At 32.2% G+C, this 26,422-nt stretch overlaps 2 protein-coding genes, 1 long non-coding RNA gene and 1 pseudogene across 6 annotated transcripts; 2 read left to right on the top strand and 2 right to left on the bottom strand.

Annotated features, from left to right (window-relative positions):
• Positions 1-7,028: 7,028 nt before the first annotated feature.
• Positions 7,029-7,616, bottom strand: LOC138340881 (uncharacterized). Its single transcript, XR_011213722.1, has 2 exons — positions 7,433-7,616; positions 7,029-7,359 (listed from the first exon to the last, which is right to left on the bottom strand). It is a non-coding gene; the product is annotated as an uncharacterized lncRNA (long non-coding RNA).
• Positions 7,617-14,702: 7,086 nt separating this feature from the next.
• Positions 14,703-20,591, top strand: LOC104645441 (pentatricopeptide repeat-containing protein At2g16880). Of its 4 annotated transcripts, none has more exons than XM_019211940.3 (4): positions 14,703-17,210; positions 17,499-17,603; positions 18,482-18,892; positions 20,294-20,591. In XM_019211940.3, the coding sequence occupies exon 1, from the start codon at positions 14,809-14,811 to the stop codon at positions 17,119-17,121; it is 2,313 nt and encodes a 770-aa protein (XP_019067485.1). In that variant the 5' UTR covers positions 14,703-14,808; the 3' UTR covers positions 17,122-17,210; positions 17,499-17,603; positions 18,482-18,892; positions 20,294-20,591. The 4 variants fall into 4 exon arrangements, with proteins under 4 accessions (XP_019067485.1, XP_010315377.1, XP_019067483.1 ...); XM_010317075.4 differs by having other exon boundaries at positions 19,879-20,591; XM_019211938.3 differs by having other exon boundaries at positions 19,189-20,591.
• Positions 17,550-20,591, top strand: LOC101254851 (proteasome subunit alpha type-7-like; annotated as a pseudogene).
• A 1,404-nt stretch (positions 20,592-21,995) lies between these two features.
• On the bottom strand, positions 21,996-24,885 carry PAD1 (proteasome alpha subunit). The gene is made up of 3 exons (NM_001247404.2): positions 24,600-24,885; positions 23,247-23,661; positions 21,996-22,403 (listed from the first exon to the last, which is right to left on the bottom strand). Exons 1-3 carry the CDS (start codon positions 24,770-24,772, stop codon positions 22,242-22,244), a joined length of 750 nt encoding a protein of 249 aa, NP_001234333.2. The 5' UTR covers positions 24,773-24,885; the 3' UTR covers positions 21,996-22,241.
• Positions 24,886-26,422: the final 1,537 nt, after the last annotated feature.

Genomic DNA, 26,422 nt, shown 5'->3' with positions numbered 1-26,422 from the left:
TTTTCCAGGAAAACATTTCGTAGGAAAAAAAATTCAATGGAAACATTTTCCCCCGTACCAAACACACCAAGAGAAATAACTTTAAAATGAGTTAAAAATTTAATCTCATAAAGATTTTCGTAAATGTAAGTCTAAGCTATTTATATTTAAAAGTGGACAAAGATCAAACTTGATAAGTTCTTAAATACTTAAAGAACTAAATCGATAAATTTATGGTTAAGGAATTAAAATCGATAAGTGTATAATTAAGAGATCAAAATTGATAAAATTTTAAACAATTAAAGGACTAAATTTTTTAATAAGGAACCATTTTAGACCTACTTCTATAATTAAAAGACTATTTATATCATTTTCTTCGGTAAAATCTCACTGATATTAATATTTTATAGATATTTCTTTACTTCTCGCTGTTTTTGAAATTGAGCGCTATATAAAATAAAATAAAGGGAAAAGTAAACAAAATAACTCCATTTCTCTAATCGATTATTGATTCTACTTAGGTTGTGTTTAAATATTTGATATAATTATCTCATACAAGATAATAATAATATTACACACAATATTTAGACGACCTTCTTTTATTTTAATAGTACAACATATATAATGACTGATTTCATAGTTGAAACTTGGAACTCATGCAGACAACATGCGTGTGGAAATTGAAACGCAATCAATTAATGAGATGCTAGTGATGTGTTGCAACTTGCAACTTGTAAAATCCAAAGAGTAGCTTTTATTCAAAGTCAATTCTTTTTTTAGATTAAAATACAAGTGATACTTACATCGTGACTTTTTTTTTTTGTTAATTAATATTATTTTCATTCTTCCACATTTTTCTTTTTCTCCCACTTGAGTAATAAGATAAATGAGGAATTGAAGTTTATTTCCTAACTTCTACCTAAGTCAATTCTACGTAAGGTCGGCCTAAATTTAAAATTAAATAAATTATTTGAATTTGATGCGGAAATACTAAATAGTGAAACATACAAGAGAGTTTATGCTGAAATTCAAATCCTTAATTTAAATCGTTGATGTAAAGTCGAAATTGTTTTATGAGTAAAATTATGTGTTTTTTTATTCAATGTTGAATTATTATATCATCAATTTCGTTTAATTTTATCTGTCTATTATTTTAAAAATATATATTTATTTATTACATTTATTAACTTTATAATATCACAAAAGATAAATATCTTTTATTTAAAAAATATGTCATGTCATTGAAAAACTTGAAAAAAAACGCTTCTCAAATACCTAAATAGAAGAGGTTAGAATATAAGGAATAAAATGCTACCGCGAATGCGTTTTATGAGTAAAATTATGTGTCTTCTTATTTATTGTTGAAATTATTATATTACCTCTTCACTTTAATTTTATTTGTCCATTATTTTAAAAATATATTTATTTATTTCATTTATATCTTTAATATATCAAGAAAATATAAATATTTTATCTTTTACAAAACATCGTGTCGTTGGAAACTTGAAAAAACGCTTCTCAGAAACATAAATAGAAGAGCAGAGAATATTAGGAATAAAACTCTATCAACGAATGCGTCTGTGTCTTTTTAATTTATTATTGAAATTACTATATTACTCCTTTCGTTTAATTTTGTATGTCCATTATTTTAAAAACATATTTATTTATTTCATTTATATCTTTTATATATCAAGAAAATATAAATATGTTATTTTTTAGAAAACGTCATTTGTTGAAAACTTGAAAAAACGCTTCTCAAAAACCTAAATAATATCTAAATAGAAAAGGTGGGAATATAAGACTAAAACGCTATTAACAATTGTCTTTTATGAGTAAAATTCTGTATTTTTTTATTTATTATTGAAATTATTATATTACCCCTTAGTCTTATTTTGTTTGTCCACTATTTTAAATATATATTATTTATTTCATTCATTACTTTTATGATATTATTAAAATGTCATGTTATTTAAAATTTAAAAAAATGCTTTTCAAATACATAAATAAAAGAGAAGAGAATATAAGATATATAACTCTATCAGTGAACGCGTTTTATGAGTAAAATTTTATATCTTTAGTTATTGTTGAAATTACTGTATTACTCTTATATTTAATTTTATTTATTTATTATAATAAAAATATATTTATTTATTTCATTTATTACTTTTATAATATTAAAAAAATAAAATTTTATCTCTTTAAAAAATGTCATGTGGTTGAAAGAAACGAATAAAAAATTTGACCTCCTAATGTCATTATTATTAATTAAAAGTAAATATATCTACTTTTTTAAAAAAACAAATAAACATAATGTATAACGATCTTCAACTACTTGAATAAGATATATCATAAACTTGTTATTAATTCTCTTCACTCTCATATATGTCTTTTTTTAAAATAAAATAAATTATTTTAGTTTGGCGTTGAAATACTAAATAGTGAAACATGCAAGAGTTTACGGTGATAATAAAAAAATTTAAATCGTTGATATGAAATCAAAATCACCAAAAGTCCAAACTACCACAATCTAATCCATATCATATTACAACATTGACCTTGAGAATTCTTTGAAGCAATCAGTAGATACATTTTTCAATTATCAATTTACATTATCTTTTCGACTGAATAATCTAATAAAAAAAACTAAAAATTGGCAGGTATTTGTATCTAAAATTTATGAATATTTCAAGGAGATTTAAATTGATTGAGATTAAAAAAAAATGAACTTCTACAATATATACATATTAGTATATTAAATAACATATATGGGTTTATATACATGTTTGATTCATAGTTGTACATTATATACATGGTTATACACTCTTTATATATATATATATATATAAATATATATATAAGATATTTTTGTTTTGTAATTATCTTGTTGTTGGCTATAGAGATACGTAAGAATCCCTCTAATTAGGCATTCTGATATCGTCTTAAAGAAGAATTTGTTATCTATTTACGTTTCAACTCTACGATATTATCTCATGATATTTAAAATTTTACGGCAGTAATTAATTCGCAAAAATAAGGTCAACAAATAGTCAGTGGACGTGAGTCTGCAACTATATGTCATGTGTATCAACTATATTTGTTTGGTCCATTTTTTAACTAGATTTTTATTAAGTCTATTGAAGAAATATATCCTAAATCGGCTATAATTGAAAGTGATCTTCACATAAATCACTGGATGTATTTAGTGTTTGATATATATAGATTATATATACATAATCATACACATTGTATAGAAGATCATATATATATATATATTCATTGGCTGTTTTTCAATTTAATTGATAACTAACTAGATTTATTATTCAATCGGTAGGCTGTATCCATAGCATAAATATGGCAGGTGAAGGAAGAATTTGGTAAGATATTATATTATATTATAATATATTATATTATATTTATATTATAGAAAAAGAGAAGAAAAAATAAATAAAAAGGGCCACCTGATGACTATAGATATCAATACCAATTAAAGAAAGATTGGCCCATTTGCGGAAACTGTTGAGCCGTAACTCCATTTCTCCTTTCATCCTTTATGGATCGGCCCACATTTTAACACTCTCCTTATTATAATTATTAAGAAACTCTTATCTTTAAAAATAATAATAATAATAAAGAATTACATTATTTGTACCGATCATTGGCGTATATTCAATGTATAACAACTAACAAGTGTATGATAAATGTAAGAATTAAGTTGGGGCAACTTCCACACATAGCAAATAAAAAATTTATATTTGTATACTATAACAAAGTTTACATAATTACGCTCCATAGCAAACATGGAAACTGTATAATTCGCTATACATATACAGTTGAAGCAAATTGTATAAAGCGAAGTGTATAAAACAAGAAAGAAAAAGACACTTGGGCAAAAAACTGTATAAAACGAATTGTATACTTATAAGTGTATAGAACGATTATATACAATTTGAATTTGTATAAAATGAGAAAGAGAGAAAGACAAAAGAGACTTGACAGGGAATATACAATTGAATCAAAATGTATAAAACGAGAAAGAGAGAAGTTAGATACAATTTGAAAATTGTAGAAAACGAGAAAGAGAGAAAGGCAAAAAGAAACTGGGCACGGGAGTATTTTTATCGTAAAATTATAAGTGTATAGGACGAAAATATATGTATTTGCATGTGTATATGCAATTTTCTCACGCTTTATACAAGCAGAAACGCAATTAATAAGTTTCGCTTCTGTTTCTGTAAGTGAGAAAAGCGAGGGTGGTGAATGAGATCTGGAAAAGGGGAGAGAGGGGAACAAAAATATATATACTTATACAATTTTCTCTGCTTTATACAATTAGAAAAAAAATTTATCCACTTGTGTTTGTATAAAAAGTGAGGAAGCGAGCGAGAGATTGGAGGAGAGTGGCGAACGAGATATTTAGAAGAGAGGCGCCTGACAATTTTCTGCAAACGTTTGCTATGGAGCACAACTAAATCAAACCCTAGCTACTCCATTTATTTTAGGTTATTAGTTTGCTATTATATATAATTTTCCCATTAAGTTATAGCTCTGTCATATGTTTAACAAAATTCGATAGCTTTAACTCAAATTTATATTTATATTTATTTTTTGTTTATTTAACGTGTACAAATTGTTTATTCACATGTCATAAATTAAAATCCTGCTCCACCCTCTAGTTAATTATTTTCTATGAAATAAAGATCAAAACTGTTTTAATTATTGAGGTCTTACTTGGCTGTAGTGGCATTTAAAAATTCCACCAATATTAGTATTTTTCAGTATTTCTTTATTCCTCATTTATTTTTGGACCCTTCCACAAAAAAATAAACAATAAAAATAATAAATCAAATAACTCTATTTATCTAATCAATTATTGACTCTACTTGGGTTGTGTTAAATATATTTAGCATTATCTCGTTGAAGACTAGACAACAACAATAATAAAATAATAATATAATTTTTTTATTTATTAGTTGGAAAATCCATGCCTGTTGAAGTTGGACAATTAATGAAATGCTAGGGATGGTTGCAATTTGCAAGCTAAAACATCCGTTTAGTGTACCTTTTTCAGTCAACTTTTTTTTTAAAAAATAAATAAATAAAAAGACTAGTGATACAAATTAGATCTATACTGTGTGTGGCTAATTGTATATCAAAATAATTGAGGACAATTAAAAAGGAAATTTCATGATTAATTTGCTTCTTTTGTTAAATACCTTACAAGTTGAAAATGAAAGGATTTGTTATTGGGCTTTAATCAATAACATCAAGAAAAAACTACCTATCTATCAATATTTAGACTGGTCAACGGAACGGGACGTATCGGTACCGCTCCGGTACCATTCCGGTTCGTCCCGTTTCGGTCGCCTAAGGGACGGGACGGGATAGTCTGAATCGGTACACGGAACGGGACGGAATCGTGATTTCGTACCGGTGTACCGGTACCGATTCATCCCGGTTCATTCCGGTTGCGTTCCGGTCCGGTTCGGTTCCGGTCCGGTTTATTTAATATATATTAATTTTTTTATATTTTATATAATTTATATTTAATTTAATTTTTTTAAAATTACAAATTTTATTTATTTAATATTTACAAGATACAAGTTATAAATATAACTTATAAAATAAATATTAACGAATATAAGTAATAACTTATAAAGTATAAACTTCAAAAGATTTCAATTTTGAAAACTTTAGTAGACTTTACTTGCAAACTTAACAACAACAAAAAAATTAATAAAATATCTTTAAAATAAACTTAGGTAAAAGTTATAGTAAAAATTTAAAAACTATTAATTTATACTTAAAAAATAAAAAAAATAATTATATTTTCGTAATTTCAAAAAATATCGTCCCGTTAATTCCGTCCTGTTCCACCCCGGTCCGTTCCGGTTCATTCCGGTTCCATCCCGGTATATAGTGGAACGGGACGGAACCGATGAATCATCCCAGTAATTCCAGTCCGGTTCATCCCGGTACCGGTCAACATACCGGTCAACGGGTTTCGGTCCGGTCCGGTATCGGTTCATTTCGGTCCGGTGAATCGGTTCCGGTCCGTTGACCAGTCTTAATCCATACTTAACTATCACGTATACATATTTTATCTATATTTTAAAAAGGCCAAATACATACGCAGGTCCCTAAAGTTGTTCGCGCTTTTCTCCCAGGTACCTCAACTAACCAAGATTCCTATTAAATCCTTTAACCCCTATAATTTGACCCTTTTAAATATTTTTGGCTGATGTGGAGCCAAACGTGATCTCACGTCCTGTAAGTGCGTGCCGACGCTTTAAAAGTGCTGATGTGGATCTTCAACCACCCACCAACGATCTTCTTCCCCCTTTTAACCCTAATTTCTCCCATTCTTCCATTATTTCTCCTCTTTTGTTTCTCTTCATCCCTTATTTCTCCTCTTTTGTTTCTCTTCATCATTATTTCTCCTCTTATATCTCTTTTTCATTGATTTCTTCTTAATCATTAAGTTCCAATGTCGAATTTATCTTCTTCATCGATTTCTTTTTCTTCAACTGCGAAAGTACTATGTCAATGTGGGAACGTTGTGGAAATGAAGACCTCATGGACGCAATCCAATCCTGGACGTAGGTTCCTTTGTTGCAAAACTTCAAAGGTAAATCAAATTCATTTTTTTTGTCCAATATAGTAAAGAATCACCTTATTTATAATTCAATTTTTTTCTTTAATTTTGTAGGCACGAGGTGGATGTGGATATTTTCGATGGTATGATGATGAAATGCCTGTTCAAGCTAGAAGGGTGATATGGGGTTTGTTGAAAAGAGTCAAAACATATGAATTGGAGAGGAATCGATCAAGAAAAGTATGGATAATATGCATCATCGTAGGGGTGATATTGGCTACTTGGATTTGTGTAAAAAATAATCTTAGTTGATTCATTTGTCTTCTATTAGATTCCTTCATAAAAGTATGTATGGTAGATTCTAGTGTTCTTTTTGGACAATTTAGATCGATTTTTCTACTGTAAATGCCTTGTGTTTTTATTATAATGATCTAATTGAAGGAATGAAGATAATTTGTGTCTCAAAAGCAGTTAAAATTGATCATTCATGCCATTAATTTGCTCTAGTGAGCTCCAAGTTTTAAAGCAGTCAATACAAATTTCTGCTGCTAATTACACAACCAAAAAGTGACTAGTCTACATAAATACATAAATTAGGCATTCTTTGGTGCACTAGATGTTCCACGCTTGTTTTTCCTTGACTGAATGATACATTGCAACTGTGAACCAGTGACAACATCTCCACCATTCCACTTGAGTCCTCGAGGCTTATAACCAATATCAATATTTGTTGGAGATGCATCCTTATAAACTCTCGAATTGATAACTTTTTCTCCTGAAGTACCAGGCTGCATGGAAATATCTTCAAATGAGACTTTATATAGTAGAGTAAGAAATGAACAAAATTATGTATACACTTACATTAAAGGTTTGACTACCACTTGCATTTGTATAGATGCCAAATCCTATAGTCTTGGTCCTTTTTTGTCTTCCTGTTGATATTGAAGCTTCCACAGCCCTTGGTTGATCAGGTTGCTGACTTGATACACCTCCAATGTTGAAAACACTGCCTCTTCCAATTTCACTGGCAGTGCCAGTACCTCTCCCAGTGTCTCTACCAATTCCTCTGTCAGTACCTCTCCCAATGTCTCTCCCAGTGCCTCTACCTATGCATGTGCCTCTGCTTTTAGCAGGTTGTTACTCTCTTCTAACAGCTGAAGAATCAAAACACATAGAATTGCCTTGATGATTGAATACTGGTGACTGACTTGAGCTTGATAGTCTACTAAAAAGTGGTGGCTGGCTTGAGCTTGATGGTTGACTAAAAAGTGGTGGCTGGCTTGAGCTTGATGGTTGGCTAGACAATGGTGGCTGGCTTGAGCTTGATGGTTGGCTAGACAGTGATGGTTGGCTTGAGCTTGGTTTCCTGTTTGGGTAGCCTCCAGTTTGTCCCATTTCAGCCTATTAATACAGTAATAATAATTGATTATTGTAAATAATTGAAACTTATTGTAAATGTATTAGAAGAGAATAATAACTTACCAATGTTGGACAAGATTTTTGTTATGGCCTACTTGATGACACAGTGAACATGTCATTTTTACTCCTCTTTTGGATAACTTTCCATACTTTTTTCTAGGCTCATTCTTTGCCTTTCTTCTGCACTTTGGTGGCCTACCAGGCATGACTTTTGGTTCAGGAGGTTCAATCACTACACCGCTAGTGTGAGGCCACATTTTCATGTTTGGTATTGGCTGTAGAAAATGATTATAAGCCTTCAAAAAGTCTCTTTCCTATACCAATGTACCACTTCATGTTCAGGTTCTATGCCTTTGTGCTGATATGCAAGCACAGCATGTTGACATGGTATGCCCCTCAATTGCCATGTTCTACATGTACATGTTTCTTTCTTATATCAACAATATGTCTGTATTGACCATCTAAGATTTCATACCTAATATCACCATTGAATCTAACTTCACAAAATCTAGCAAGATCTTTGTTCTCTTCTAGTACTAGTCTAGCCATATGAGAGATATCTGAGATCCAAGTTTCAGCAAATTGCCTCATTGCAATATTTCTGTCCATTATCTTGTGCCTAATCTCCTCTAGCATAGTTATGATAGTCTTATGTCTAGCAACTAGTATCCAAGAATTAAAAGTTTCACACATATTGTTTTCAACAATGTCACACTTAGAATGCTCTTTAAAATATGCTTTGCACCAAGTAGTTTTTTCATAATGCAACAAGTCCTCACAAATTTTATTACCTAATTTGTTGAGTTTATCCATCTCATCTTCAAATTTCACTTCAAAACTTGACTTAGCACATCTCCAGAACTGTTTCCTTCTTTCTTCACCACTCCATAATTGATGACAGTTGGACCAGATATGTCTAGCACACCTTCTCTGCTCACTATCTGGTAGCAACTCACATAAAGCTGGTACAAGGCCCTATGTAAGCAGTTGTAGCACAAACATTAAAAAGTATTAGCAACACAAGAAAAATAATAATAGAACAAGATACAATGCAAAAACCATCTAACCTTCTGCATATCTGACATAACAGTCAGTCCATGTCCTGTGCCTAAGTTCAGATCTTCTATCAAGTACTTTAGAAAAAAACTCCAACTATGTTTTGTGTCTGTGTCAACAATAGCCCATGCGATTGGAAACATCTGTTGATTTCCATTTCTACCAACAGCAACCAACAGTTCTCCCTTGCAAGAACCCTTTAGAAAACATCCATCAAAACCAATAATTTTTCTGCATCCTTCCAACCACCCCCTCTTCAATGCATCAAAGCAAACATAGAAGTAAACAAACAAAGTTTTTCCTGGCTGAGACTCTCTATCTGTCCTCACCCAACAGGAAGTACCAGGATTAGTATGTTTAATCATGTCTGCATAATCACACAATCTTGAAAATTCCATCTTCCAATCACCTAAGAACTCCTTGATAATCCTCTGTTTTGCCCTATGACAAACAGTTCTTCCAACATATAACCCAAATTTTTTTCTCACTAATTCCTGAATTTCCCATAATCTTATATATGGTTGACAGGTTATTTTATCCTTGAACTTTTCTGCAACAAACTTAGATGTACACAACTTGTTCTTGGTCGATTGAGGACATACATGCACAGGATAATAATTTTTGACAGCAAAATCACCAGAATCTTTATCTATACTAGCAAACAACAACCATTTACATTTCTTGTCCTCACATTTAACTCTAACTCTTTTTTTGTCATTAGGCTTCAATTTTAACCTAGTTTTATATTGACAAGAATAGTCTGCAACAGCTTTTCTAAATTGTTCAGCACTTTCAAACACCATACCAAGCTCAAAAATTGCTACAACACAATCAGGATCAAATCTTACTTTTTTACTTTTTCTTCTTCTTGGTAAATCAACACCCTTCACAAATTCTGAATCCAATTCATCCCTATTGTCTTCACTGTCCAATTCTGAGCTATCTATATATTGCTCATCACCCCCTAGTCTTCCAGTGTATCTAGCAGCTTTATTCCTTCCTATGTCTTCAAAGCCTCTATCAACACCGGCTGTTCCAAGCTTTATTTCCTCAATTTGAGTAGGTTTTTTCTTTTTCACTTTGTTTCTCCTTTCATTTCTAAGAGATCTTAATTCTTCATCAACCTCAGAGTCATCCACATCAGGAATAGCATCCTCTTGAGAGTCATCACTACTTTCTTCATTTGATTCAATCCATTCCACATCTAGATCTGATATATCTCCTGGCTCAACTTCTACATTAACATTTTCAAATTCAGCCTCATGATTTAACCCTTCACTTGCAGTCACATTTATATCTTCTAAGTCTTCTTCAACGACAGACCCACAAAGCAAACTTGTTGTGACCACTTCTACATCATCCACCACATGCTTTACATAAATGTCTAAAAAGTCACCATCTTTTAGGTCTTTGATGAGATTTACTAATGTTAAATCAGTGTCCACCTCAATAAAGCCATTTTTTGTGGGGTCTTTAACACAGAATCCACCAACAGTAATATACCCCAATTGTTTAGTGTAAAAAAGTAGCTCGATTATTGAGAAATGGTCCTTGTCAATATTAACATATTCCACCTCGGTTTCCCCTTTATAAGTAATTCCAGTTTTGTCCTGAATAAACTTACCACCATGATGAAAACGAGTTATAATAATGGCGTCCATAAGATTCCCTGAAACAAGGCTCCAAATTTTTCTGACAGTTATGAACAATAAAAACCAAAAAACCCTAACTTTATCTAGATATTAACAACAACAACCACATTGATACTAAAACCCAGTATATATCAATAATAAACACAGGATAAACACATATATTAAAAACACACAACCACAACAACATGCTCGTCACTTACCTCACACTCGTCAACTCGAAAATCGCGAATGAACTCCAAAATCGTCTGCAATCTTCGATGATTCCTTCAACAAAACACTCGAAATCACTATAAAATGTAAGAATTTCAGCTGTAAAAGTAATTGAAAATGAGAGATTCTTAGGGTTTTCTCGTTTAGAAACGGGTTAAAAGTGATTTGGGGGAAAATTGATTTTTAGGTTTGATGACATAATATGTGGCACTGACGTGTAATTTGGTTGGACTGTATTGGTCAAAATTTCCACGTGGGGAAGGTTCATCTCACGCGCCTAATTACCAAAAAAATTTTATTGAAATTTGGCTCCACATCAGCAAAAAATATTTAAAAGGATCAAATTATAGGGGTTAAAGGATTTAATAGGAATCTTGGTTAGTTGAGGTACCTGGGAGAAAAACGCGAACAACTTTAGGGACCTGCGTATGTATTTGGCCTTTTAAAAATATTACATTTTGAAAAAATATATCATATTTATAAAAATTAAATCAGATACATAATCCCTTTAAATATGATAATGAATAATTATTATAAAATTACATTTACTTAATTAGTTGGATACTACCAATTTTAATTAATTTTGATTTATTCTTTTCAATTGTTTCCCTTCCCAATCCCAAAATAGATACCTCACATATTCCACAATTACCCCTTTTTCTTCTTCTTCATTAAACGTTTCCTTCCCCTGTCACAAAAAATATTATATCTCATTCCTACTCCCACATGTATCCCTTCTTCCTTAACCATTTTTTATTTCCTTTTGCGTGTGCTAAATTCATATCAAACTCTATATAATTAGGTATTATTTAAAGTGAAAAAGTAAGATTATCTTTGTTTTTTTCTATTGTCAATCGTATCATGTATTTGATTCAATGGTTTAGATTTTTTCTAGCCAATTTATTGTAGTTTTTTTATATTGTTTGCTCCATTTTAATGGCTCATAATTCAGAAAATAGTATGAATATTGTTATGTATCCGAGACACATATTTTTGAATATAATGTATGAAATTGATACTTGATACATCGAATTAATAATAGATACATGAAATTAATATTATCATATAAATAGATACATGAAATTAATACTAGACAAATACACAAAATTAATATTAGATATTTCTATGGTACATATGAATCTACATGTATGATACGTATCTAAGTGTTTTGTTTGTTGGATACATCATATATTGATAATAGATACATCAAATTAATAAATTTTATTATTTTAAAAGTAATAAAATGAAATAAATCAAATTGCATGACTAGGATATGTATGTTTTTATATATTATAAATGATATTAGCGAAACTTATTATTTCAGATAATAATAAAATGAAATTAATTAAAATAGATACACTCCTTCATTTCCTCTTTATATTAAGAAATTTAATTGTAACCAATTAGTTCAAACAAATAAAATACATATTTTAATTTTAAAATTTGATAAATACATATATCTTACAGATTCAAGTTCATATATCCTAAATATAAAATATGGTAGAGAAAGTAATATTTAAAACTATTAGAAATAAAAATAATTAAAATCTAAACCAATGGAATTTATGTAGTTTAAAAACCTCAATGCTAGGAGAGCCCAAGCCCAAGTTAAGATGAAATTGAACAAAACTCCCAATTTTACAGATCGAACACTGCAAAGGCGACCAGCCCATTAAGGCCCACTTCATCATCCTTCCATAACTAAGCCCAAAATTTTAATAATCCTTACTTAATAGTTTTTTTTTTTTGGCAACTTTCACGTATAGCAAACATAAAATTCATATTTGTATATTATAACAAAATTTGCATAAATGTGCTCTATAAAATATATATATATGTACAATTCGCTAAACATGTACAGTTGAAGTGAATTGTATAAATGAGAAAGAGACTTGGGCGAGAGAATTGTATAAAACGAAGTATATAAAAAGAATTGTATAATTATAAGTCTATAGGACGATTATATACAATTTGAATTTGTATAGAACGAGAAAGGGAGAAAGGCAAAAGAGACTTGGGTAGGGAATATACAATTGAATAGAATTGTATAAAACGAGAAAGAGATAAATTATATACAATTTGAATTTGTATAAACGAGAAAGAGAGAAAGACAAAAGAGACTTAGGCAGAGATGTACTTTTATTGTATAATTACAAGTGTATAAGACAGAGATATATGTATTTGCATGTGTATATACAATTTTCTCTCGCTTTATACAATTAGAAACTCTATTTATACAGTTCTATTGTATAAAGCGAGAGAGGCAAGCAAAGGAAGCGAGCGAGAGAGGGAGAGTGGTGAGTGAGACTACGAGGGAAGGAGAGATGGACTGACAAACGATTTACTATGGAACACAAATAAATCAAAAGGTAGCTACTATTTTTATTTTATATTATTAGTTTGTCATTCTATACAATTATTCTTTTCATTTTTTTCTCACTTTCCCGTATCATTAGTAGGATTTCCCATATTTTGAAGTAATCTTTCGTTTTTGAAGTTTTTGGCTAAGATCATCTCTTATGTATGACTTAAATATGATGTACATTTTTATGTTATTTAAGTGGGTAAAAATATCACTATACTATCCAAAATATAACAAGGATCATCCTTCGGTCTTTTTTTTGGGTTAAGAAACTGATTAGACCAATTTTTTTTAAAAAATAGTTTGATCATGTCTTAGCCACAACGACAAGATCAAAGTTACCTAAAAATAACAAGGATATGGATAAGAAATAAATCTTTCATTTTAGAATTTAAATTTTGTGTGTTGTTAGTTTATATATTTCTTTTGCATCATCAAGTAAATTGACTTGCAACAATATGTAAGTTCTGAAATATATATACGGTAGCTTTCGATGGTTAAAAAGCTTATGTATAAAATTCATTTAAAAAATATTACGTCCAACTATTTAAAGATTTTATTTAATCAAATATTCAGTACGTATGTACGTTATATACAATGCAATTCACATTTTATACAATGTACAAAAATGTTGAAAATTTAGTGAAATTATGTAGGCGTTTAGTTATGGCAATAAAAAAAAATTTACTTTATTTGAAATTTTTAAAGTTGAGGTTGTATTTGATCATACTTTTTACAAAGAATGTTTAGAATTTGAATGTATTTTGTATGAATATGATTTAAAATCCTCAATTTGAAAAAATTAGGAAAATCACTCGACTTGACTAACTTAACCATGTGCATATATATTCATTCGACTTTGACACTTTTTTTTTGTTGGTGAGTGAGTTTCTTAAAAACTAGACAGAAGAATGAATCTTGCAACCTTTTGGATAATGCAAACATGTTTTTTTGTTCACTTATGTAACACAAAAATGTATTTTAGGTTTAAGTCACACGTCAAAATAATTTTAGCAAAAAACTCCTAACTTTTGCCTCAAAAATCAGGATTTTTAATATGTTTTTCACCATTTTAAATAATAATAATATCTTTAATAATTTTTTGAAAAATAAATTGCAAGACAACAAATATATTCACAATATAAAGTGAAAATTGCTAGAACATAATTTAGTTTTAAGACGTTATATATTATATTTAAAAGTTGAACTTTTCTTTTTTGTGTCATGGTACGAACGTCTTAAGACATATTTATTAACTTCTTAAGTCATATTATTTGAAAATTAAAGTTAAACACAATGAGTTATTTTTATTATTTACACTAAGGGTAAATGTTTGTCTGGCTAATTAACAATATTTAACTTAATTTATCTAATGAAATTAAGTCATAGTTGGATGCATTTAAAAAGTAACTCATTTTTACTATAAACGATAAAAATTAAAGAAGACACGAGCAAAAGCTTGAACGCAGGTCACCTAAAACAGGTAGGCTGAAACCTGTGTTAAGCCCTTCTTCCCCGCAGCGCCACTCTGTGTAACCATGAGTTCTTCATATCCTCCATTGAAGCCCTCTCAACTTGTTCAAACAATCACCACTCTCCTCTCTTCCTCCCCCAAATCTCTACCCAAATGCTCTCTTCAATCCTACCTCCCTCACCTCACTCCTCCCATTATTCACTCCATTCTCTCCTCTCCCCCTCTCTCTTCTCGCCCTTCCACTCTCTTCTCCTTCTTCCAATGGTCTCAATCCCACATACCCTCTTTCTCCACCCACCCACTCCCTTTCCCTTCTCTTCTCCCTATCTTATCCTCCCTATTGTCCCATCGCAGATTCACCGTTGCAAGATCCCTTCTCCTCACGTTTATCCCTTCTGATCACCCTCAACATCTTCTCCATCGTCATCTCCTTCACCCCATTTCTAATTTCCCTCAACCCTCAACCGAATTGTTGGATACTGCTATAGGTGCTTACTGCCAATGTGGAAAACCCCATCTCGCACTTCAGATTTTCAAGAAGATGAAGCGCCTTCGACTTTGCCCTAACATCATTACTTTCAATACTTTGATTACTGCTTTGGTTAGGTACCCTTCCACTCACTCTCTGTTTTTATGTAATGAGCTGTTTAATGACGCACTTAAGCTTGGTTTGGTGCCAACTACAATTACTATCAATATTTTGATTAAAGTGTATTGTTTAGCTTACAAGTATAAGGATGCTAATCAATTGCTGGATAGAATGAGTGAGTTTGGATGTGTGCCCGATAATGTGAGTTATAATACTATATTGGATGGGTTGTGTGAGAAAGGTAGGTTGAACGAGGTTAGGGATTTGTTGTTGGATATGAAGGGTAAAGGTCTTGTGCCGAATAGGAATACATATAATATCTTGATACATGGTTATTGTAAAATTGGGTGGTTGAAGGATGCTGCTCAGATTGTCGAGCTGATGACGCAGAACAATACTTTGCCTGATGTTTGGACTTATAATATGTTGATTGGGGGTCTGTGTAATGAAGGAAGGATTGATGATGCAATTAGGATTCGGGATGAGATGGTAGGATTGAAATTGTTGCCTGATGTGAAAACTTACAACACCCTCATCAATGGGTGTCTTGATAATAAGAGAAGCTCAGAGGCCTTTGATCTGCTTGAAGAGATGAATCAGAAGGGGATCAAATGTAATGAAATTACGTATAATACATTGATTAAAGGGTATTGCAAGGAAGGGAAGATGGATAAAGCTAGAGAGGTACTTCAAAAGATGGAAGAAGATGGTTTATGTCCAGATTGTGTTTCCTATAATACTCTCATAAGTGCATATTGTAAAGCAGGAAATCTACCAGAAGTATTGAGGATAATGAAACAAATAGGTGAAAAAGGTTTGAAAATGGATAATTTCTCTCTCAATACATTGCTTCACATTCTTTGTCAAGAAAGGAAGCTTGATGAGGCCTACGAGTTGCTCTCTGTTGCTTCTACCAGGGGTTATCTTGTTGATGCAGTAAGTTATGGCACTCTTATTGCTGGCTACTTTAGATGTGCAGATACAGAAAAAGCTCTTAAGCTTTGGGATGAGATGGAAGAGAGAGAGGTAATTCCCACTATTGTCACCTACAACATCATAATTGGAGGGCTATGTAAATCAGGTAAAACTCAGCTGGCAATTGCTAAACTGAATGAACTTTTGGAGAAGGGTATAGTTCCTGACGAAATAACATATAATACTATTATTCATGGATACTGCTGGGAGGGGAACATTGAGAAAGCATTTCAATTTCATAACAAAATGGTTGAAAATTCTTTTAAGCCTGATGTATATACGTGCAACATTCTTCTTAGGGGACTAAGTAGGGAAGGCATGCTTGAAAAAGCTATTAAGCTCTTTAATACGTGGATAGATAAAGGGAAGACCACTGATGTAGTAACTTATAACACCTTGATAACAGCTCTTTGTAAAGATCAAAGACTTGATGATGCTCTGGGCCTTGTTGCTGAAATGGAAGAGAAAAATATCCAGCGTGATAAGTACACACATAATGCTATTGTTGGTGCACTTACTGATGCTGGAAGGCTTAAAGAGGCAGAAGAATTTATGATAGACAGAGAAAGGCCATCTGAACAGCGGTTGCAAATGGATGACAGGGAACATGAACTCAGAGTTGATGAACTAGAATCAAGTTCAATCGCTTATTCACAGCAGATTGATGAGCTTTGTGCGGAAGGAAGATACAAGGATGCAATGCTTATATATGCACAAGTCACTCAGAGAGGTATTGATCTACAAAAGTCCACTTATTTTACTCTGATAAAAGGACTCATCAAGAGGAGAAAAAGTATATCGAAGACAGGTTGATAGTGACCCCGAAAGTTTGGCTCTGGCTGAGTATGATGACTTCAGTTTCTATGCCCAGTATGCAACACTGCAAGGATCCAAGGCAAAAGGTTTTCTTCTTGAACACCTGCGCACATGAACTTTTCTCTTACTTTCATTGTTTACAGGTTTGTGAAGGTCAAACAGGCTCTTAGTCAATCAACTTGATTTTTAGTAAAATTATTCTAACCTAATCCCCTTAACTGAACAATTTATTTACTTACGGTTATGTCTATATTTTGTTAAATATCTTGGTTCCTGGGTAGTTCATCTGGAAGAAGAGAATTAAATAATTTTCAGTTTATCAATAGAAACTTCAAAATATAGTGATTTTTTTTCCTTGCCTTTTGCCTGGGCAGGTGGTTTAGCTGAACTTCTATTATCATCTGGACCTAATGCGGTGTACTATAATGTACTTCTTCTATGATGTGCTGGAGTGTTGGGAGAAAATGCGAATCAGTGAGGTAAATATTTACAGTTCAAGGCTGCCTGTATTGGGCAATATGGATAGAAAGTAACCCAAGGTGCTTTGAAAGAAAATAGGTGCTGTTCTGAAATTGAAATGTTCATGTCAATGGATTTTGGATTTTGGTGTAATCTTCTGGATGTAAATAATGAATGTAGCATGCTTGATTTTATAGACTCAGTACCTGCGTAGGTGCTTGTATAGGTGGAACCTTCTCGGGCTTCTCTTTTTGTTTTTGCGCAGGAAGGTTTCAGGCATGTAATTCCCTGGGACCATCATAGTGCCTGCTTTCTTGTTTTAATAGAATGACATATTTACATGTGAAAAAGAAATATTTTCTTTGTCATTGATATCAATGTCAAGAGCTTTCTATTTGTATTATGTTTTTTCCCCCTCGAGGGAGGGCCGGGCTTGGAGATTGACAAAGAAATCCATACAATGGATATAAAATAAAGGCCCCACCGAGCAGCTTAAAAAAGCTTTTCAGGAAATTTGGTCATGTAAGGAGCCTGAACCAAGTGGATGTAAGACTACTCTGACATATTCTGGCTATGCCCTAATTATCCCTTCCTCGAGAATGAACTGTCTCAAAATGGCAACTTCCATGATGTAATACAGACTAGGACAAAAGGGTGTCTCTTCTCTGGTGGTCGAAGATTAGGAGTTTGAGCACTTGTAATCCTTTTGTTATATGTATAACTAGGTTATCAGTTTACTTTATTTGTTAGTCATGTGTTTAGTCAAATACGTTACATCTAAGTTTACTTTGATTGCCCTTGTCTAGTGTTCTCAGTGATTAGGTATTGCTGTTGCATTTTATTTAGTTGTCCACCTGCTTTGAAACTAGAAGCTAATTAATCTTTTTCGTGTTTGCAGGTCAGTATGAAAGATAGTAAATCTAGATGATCACATTGCATTGGTGTGTGCTGGGCTGAAAGCAGATGCACTAGTGCTTGTGAATAAGACACGCATTGAGTGTCAGAGTCATAGGCATACGGTTGAAGATCCTGTTACCGTTGAGTACATAACTCGTTACATTGCTGGTCTTCAGCAAAAGAACACTCAAAGTGGTGGGGTGAGGCCATTTGGTCTATCCACCTTGATCATTGGTTTTGACCCACACACAGGTGTACCCTCACTTTACAAAACAGATCCATCGGGTACATTCTCAGCCCCCAAAGCCAATGCGGCTGGTAGAAACTCTTAACTCTACTCGGGAGTTCTTGGAGAAGAATTACAATGAAACATCTGGAAAGTGTGAAACTAGCCATACATGCTTTGCTTGAAGTAAGTGGCCTCTGTTTATAGTTGTTCTCAAGCGTTTTCATTACATATTTTCCTTTCACAACATCATATATAATGTGAGTTTCTGTTGCATGTTAATATCTGGGCCTTATATTGTCTTGCTTCTCTTAAAATATCGGTGTTAACTTGAGTTGCTTTTCATCGTCCTATTTTTAGATCTTCAGAACATAAGGGATCATTCAGTTATTAAACGCTTCCTCCCTTCCTAGTTCAATCAATCAATTTTGCTCAGTTCCAAGATAGTTGGTAATATCTTTTATTCATCCTGATCTATGCAGGCGCATTTACAAGGTAATATATGTGACGTTACAAGGGAGGAATTGAAGTTTTTTTTCCCTAGGAAAGTTGTTAAAACATATTGAGAAGTGAGGATGAAAAGGAGTAGCTGCATTTTCTGCCCTGGAAATGAGTGCTCCAAATGTTTGTTCTGCTAAAAAAAAAGTGCTGTAGGAGAATGGATTAGTCGAGTGCGTGTAAATTGGCATAGATACCACAGTTATTTAGGAGTGGCCAATTGAATACCGCAGACATTTGAAGAATTTCTTCCTATGATTTCCACATATGTCAAAACCCCTCTTTCCATGGCAAACTTGGGCTTTCTTAAACGCCTCAAGAACTTATGAATTATGACTTGCTCATTCACGGGAAGTAATTACCTCTTCGTTGTAAGAGGTGACCTGACTTGTATTTTAGATCATTTATTTCTGACGTACATATGCACTCACACATGCTAAGTTATCAACTATGATTTAAAAGCTGCTCTTTATGATTCAAGTTGTTGACTTAATTATATTGTTTAAGCAGACTGAAATACATGACTGCTTCCGTTAGAGATTTCTGTGTTGGTTTTTAGGGAACAAATGCACTCATCCAACTAGACCTTTAGCAAAAATGGAAAGAGCATAGTTGGATGTGAGCATTTGTTTTGGCTGTAGTGATTTTTAAGCACGTGTTTCCCTACGAATCAGGTTGTTGAAAGTTTTGGAGAAAACATAGATGTTGCTGTAATGACAAAAGAGCATGGGCTTTAGGAACCTCGAGGATGCTGAAATAGATGCCATTGTTGCTGAGATCAAAGCAGAGAAAGCAGCCAAAAAGGCCCCGCCGAAAGAAACCTAGTTCTGCTGAAATTCATTCTTAACTATCCCTAAATACTTTCTTTGTTGGATCAAGTTAAGTGCAGCGTTCCTTGAATTTTATGAGACGAAAGAAGTCATGCTCCCGTGATCTCTTTGCTATTTGTGTGTTGCTTGATACTTTAAAGTTTTATCTTGTTATTTTGTAGTTTGTGTATTTTGGAAATTTGGTTGTGAAATATCAGCATTTGTTTGTGCTCTTTCCTGGATTCTGAAAGTTTCTTGTGGATAAATTGGTGGAACACAGGAGCAGAGAAGGCTTGTTTTTCAATGGTTTACCATTGGTTTTGACCCACGGCCTAACTGCACAGTCGGTGCAGCACAGATAGTCGATTCTGGGGGTGTGAAATTGTGCAAGTTAAAAGGGTTGTGTATGTATGTGGCTAAATAGTTCAGAGGGTGAGTCGTCATATTGTGCTTATAAAATTATCTGTAGAATACTTCTTATAAAATACATTCCTGATTTGATTGTAGAAACCTATTATATTTAGTATCTTTTTTGGAAAAAGAGATGATTTATTTATCTAGAGGTGAATTGATGAAAATTCTTGTTGAAACCCTGTAAATCTAATTGCCAGTAATAGATGATTTTTGCTTGTATCTTTGTATGTATTGTTTTCTTTACTTGACAATATGAAGAGAGAAGCTTTCTTTCTCCACCCGTTTCAAATTATAATAAATTCATGTTTAGAATCGCATAAATATGAGCCAATTATATAATCACGCGCAACACTACTGGAAGATTCATTTCAGTCTTCTCCCTTGCAAAATAAGCATAAACATTATTCCAAGGATCTCTGTGACATCGTTGTAATACTTTCTATCATCTTTTTAACAATGTGTTTCAGTTTCTTTCTTGATCCAATTGCATAAACTTGTGACTCCCACATTAATCAGATGCCCAAATTCTAACATGTGAATGCACTTAGGGCTGTTTTGGTAAATGTATAAAAGTAATGTATTGATACTGCTTGTATCAATTATACATAAATAACTTTGACGTATCGATTGGTTTGATGTATTTAAAATTGCATCAATTGCATTAAAATAGTAATTTATATTGAACTTTTCACCATACATTAAGTCTCTTGTATTACTAATAAAATCCATGATATTAGTAATACGTATTTTAATACACTTTAAATTGTTTAGTTATACATAAATAGAAATGGCGTACCAAATAAGATATTAATAATATATAGAATTAAAATTCTCCTAAATAACTTCCATACGTTTACCCGCACAAAAAACATCTCTAGAAATCGCAGTTCATAACTTCAGAAAAGTGACTAAACATAAATCTCATCCTATAAATAATAATAATAAAATCCATACCTGAAGTTGTTCCAAAGTGAGGATCATTTGATAGTGTATAAAAATAAAATGTTCAATAGAGTTCATTAGTATTACTCTTATTAGTTATACTTCTATTTGTTTAATTTGGTGTATTAAATATAATATGCATTACATAAAAAAAATTAAATATTTATTTATAAAAATATTTTTTTTCAATTATAATGGAAAAGATAAACTTTTGAGAGAAATTGAATCTCTAACCATGCTAATACATGTAATAAATCATATTGTATTACTAATACCTAAAAATTCATAGTATTAACAATACACATTAAAATGCATTAGTTATATATAGCATGAAAAAGTGCACCAAACAAAGAACCACTAATACATAGAGCTAACAAAGAACCACTAATACATAGAGCTAATGCGCATTATTTTTGCTACTAACACTCTACCAAGCAACCACAACATTTCACACTACAGGAATGGCTTAAATGTTTATCCCAGAACGGTGCATATACTCTGCATTTAGGCTGTGGATCAAAACCAAATGGCAAACCATTCAAACACAAGCTTTTCTACTCGAGTTCCACCAATTTGTCGACAACATACCTTCAGAATAAAGAAAAGAGCAGTAACAAATGTCGATATTTCACAACCAAATTTTCAAACTACAAGAACTACCAAATAACATGATAAAACTTTAAAATATCAAGCAACACACAAGTAGGGCAGAGATCGCGAGTGCATGAGTGCATGACATTTTTAGTCCCATAATTTTAACAAAGGTAAAAGTTTTAGACGGACCAAAATCTTAAAATTCAAATAACACTGCACTTGGCTTGAACCGAAAAAAGAAAGGATTCAGGGATAGTTAAGAACAAATTTCAGCTCAACTAGGTTTCCTTCGGTGGGGCCTTTTTGGCTGCTTCTGCAGCAGCTTTCTCTGCTTCGATCTCAGCAACAATGGCATCAATTTCAGCTTCCTCAAGTTGCTTAAGCCCATGCTCTTTTGTCATCACAGCAACTTCTATGTTTTTTCCACCACTTTCAACAACCTGATTCATAGGGAAACACATGTTTTAAAATCAATCCAGCCAAAACCAATGCTCACATCCAACTATGCTCTTTCTATTTTTGCTGGATGCGTGCATTTGTTCCCTAAATACTAACATAGAAATCTCGAACGGAAACTGTCATGTATTTCAATCCGCTTAAACAATATTTAGTCAATAACTCAAATCATAAAGAGCAGCGTTCAAATCAAAGTTGATAACTTATGTGGAATCATAAAGAGCAGCATTCCAGCCATGAAAAGAGGGATTTTGACATATGCACGTGTTTTGTATAAATAACTGTTGTACCTACACCAATTTGCACGCACAATCGATTAATCCATTCTCCTAGAGAACTTTTCTTTGAAACAGAACAAACATCTAGAGCACTAATTTTGAAGGATTTGGATTTCTGGTAATAAAAGATGCTCACTCCCTAAGCAGAAAATGCAGCTACTACTTTTCATACTCACTTCTCAATATGTTTAACATCTTTCCTAGGGCAAAATAAACTTCACTTCCTATCTTGTGACTTCACAAATATTACCTTGTAAATGCGCCTGCATAGTGCGGGATGGATAAAAGAGTTCATATTACCAACAATCTTGGAACCGAGCTTATTTGATTGACTGAACTAGGAAGGAAGGAAGAGTTTAATAACTGAATGTTCCCTTACATTCTTAAAATCTAAATATAGGACGATAAAAAGCAACTCGAGATAAAACCGATATTGTAAGAGAAGCAGAACAATATAAGGCTCAGATCTTAACATGCAACAGAAACTCACATCATTTATGATGTTGTGAAAGGAAAACTTGAGGACAACAATAAACAGAGGCCACTTACTTCAAGCAATGCACGTATTGCTAGTTTCACAGTTTCCTGGCCAGATGTTTCTTTGTAATTCTTCTCCAAGAATTCCCGAGTAGAGTTGGAGTTTCTACCAGTCGCATTGGCTTTCCAAGCTGAGAATGTACCTGATGGATCTGTTTGGTAAAGTGAGGGGACACCTGTGTGTGGGTCAAAACCAATGATCAAGGTGGATAGACCAAATGGCCTCACCCCACCACTTTGGGTGTACTTTTGCTGAAGACCAGCAATGTAACGAGTTATGTACTCAACAGTAACAGGATCTTCAACTGTAAGCCTATGACTCTGACACTCAATGCGTGCTTTATTCACAAGAACTCGTGCATCTGCTTTCAGCCCAGCACACGCCAACGCAATGTGATCATCTAGATTCACTATCTTTCTTACTGACCTGCAAACACAAAAGAGATTAATTAGCTTAGGGTTTCAAAGCAGGTGGAGAACTAAATAAAATGCAACAGCAATATTTATTCACCAAGAACACTAGACGAGGGTGAACAAAGTAAACTTAGGTGTTATGTATTTGACAGAACACATAACCTGAAAAATAAAGTAAACACATAACCTAGAGCCAAACCGGGAAAAGCCATAATCCAAATAGAAAGCTCTGACATTGATATCAATGACAATGCAAATATTTCTTTTTAACAGGTAAATATGTCATTCTATTAGATTGAGAAACACAGGCACTAAGATGGTCTCATGGAATTACATGTCTGAAACCTTCCTGAGCAAAAACAAAATGAGAAGGTTCCATCTATACAAGCATCTACTCCTGTAGTGAGTCTATAGAGTCAAGCATGTTACTTTCATGTTTTACACCCAGAGGATTATGCCAAAAAGCCAAAATCCATTAACACAAACATTTCAATTTCTGAAATGCATCTATTTACTTTCAAAGCAGCTTGGGTTGCTTTCTATCCATGTTACCTAACACACTCAGGTTTGAACCGTAAATATTTTCCTCATTGATAGACGTTTCCTCCCAACATTCCAGCACATCATATAAGAAGTACATTATAATACACACCATTAGGTCCAGATGATGATAAAAGTTCAGCTAAAACCACTTGCTCAGGCAAAAGGCAAGGAAAAAATTGAAAATCACTTGCCCTCCATATATTGAACCTTCTATTGATAAACTGAAAATTATTTAAAGCTTTCTCTCCTTCCAGTTGAACTACCCAGAAACCAAGATATTTAACAACGTATAAAGACGACCTTAATATGAATTGAGGGAAAAACCCTAAATCTCGCGGAATGACAGAGTAAACCTAAGTATTGGTTTTTTTAGATCTTAAAACGAAATAATAATAAAAAAAGAGGTACCTGGAGTCTTGAAGCTTGGGAGTGGACTTCTTCTCGACGCCGAGGACAACAGTGTCAGTTCCACGTACACCGACGGCGGCGTTTCCTTTGCGTACGGCTTCCATGGCGTACTCCACTTGGAATAAGTGGCCGTCCGGCGAGAAAACGGTGATCGCTCTGTCGTATCTAGCCATTATCTGATAGTACTAAAAGCTATTGAAAAATTTGGGCTCTGTGTGATTTCAGTTTCTTCCGATCTCTTGAGTGTTGAAAGCTCTTCCCTCTAACCTTTTTATGTTTTTTTTGGAAAATGGAATTGCTTCTGAATGAAATACACACTTCTTGGGCGACAAGCCAATTGCCTCCAGAACGACGCCGTGCCAAGCACCCTACCCTTCTAAGTTATTAATAACTAGAAAGACCGTTCAACTTGGCCTAAATTATTAATTTCATTCTTAAATTATCAAATGTTTTTAAAAATACTTTTCTACTTGACTAAATGAATTTAAATCACCCCAATCTTCGCATGACATATCAAGTTGTTTCAAATTCTTGTAGGATTATGAGACCTTAATAAAAAATAAAAAAAGTGTTGAAAACAATTCTAATCTTCATGAAAATTTAGGAGTTACTAGACTAATTGAAATTAAATACACCTCCAATCTTGCTACACGAGTGAAATACACTCCTAAATTCTTATTAAGATTGAAATTGTTTTCTACACTTCTCTCAGCCTTTTAGTAAGAGCTCCATGCTCCTACGAAAATTTGAGACAACTTGATATGTCTTGTGACAGATCCGAGATTTATCAGGGATATACCTAAGTTTAATTTAGGCAAGTGAATACGTGTGTTTAAGGTTGTCACTAACTTAGAGATAAAATATATAGTTTACGCTAATTTTTAAGAACGTTTTCAATACCTTTCTCTCTATTAATTAGTTTAATAATATTTTTGAATAATTTTACGTATCAAGAAAATGAAGAACAAGTATTTTAAAACTTTTTAATTCTTTAAATTTTATAAAAATGAACCTATTTTTATTTTCATCAAAATTGTTTTGATATATATATATATATATATATATATATATATATATATATATATATATATATATATATATATATCAAAACAAGAAACACCATAGAATGGTCAAACATAAAAAATTATACGAGACATCATGAATAAATTAGACGTGATATAAACTACTCCATTCGTTTCAAAAAGGATGATCCTATTTTCTTTTTAATCTGTTTCAAAAAAAAATATTCTTTTCTTTTTTTGGCAACACTTTAATTTTGACTCTCCACGTGACAGATTTAAAACCACAAGATTAAAAGACATTTTAATACATTTAACATAACTTTAATTTAGAACCATAAATAAAAAAAAGAAATTCTTTTTTTAAACTCCGTTTTAAGTCAAATTATGTCATTCTTTTTAAACGGTAGGAGTATAAAAGTTACATCTCAATGTGAATTTCAATTAGTTTCATTGTCTTCTTCTACTACATTTATTTGTTAAATTTAATAACCAACTTTCTTTCCATTAGTTTCATTGTCTTCTTCTACTACATTTATTTGTTAAATTTGATAACCAACTTTTCTTAAATATTTGGAGAAAAGAAAAATAAATTATCTTAAAGGATCGGAACTATTTATAATTATATATTTAAAGAGTTATTTTAACCTATAACCCGAACATTCTTACTATATTTCTTTAGTTTATTATATGGAATGACATTTCCAATTAGAAAATAATTAAAATATCTTGCAACATTCATTAAATATTCGAAGTTACTCGCGCACTTGTTATAACTAAATTAAACTGTTAAATCATAATTAA

This window comes from Solanum lycopersicum, chromosome 1, assembly GCF_036512215.1.
Source record: "Solanum lycopersicum chromosome 1, SLM_r2.1".
Classification (NCBI taxonomy): domain Eukaryota; kingdom Viridiplantae; phylum Streptophyta; class Magnoliopsida; order Solanales; family Solanaceae; genus Solanum; species Solanum lycopersicum.
The sequence above is the reverse complement of the archived record's forward strand: the minus strand, read 5'-3'. Positions and strand labels throughout refer to the sequence as shown.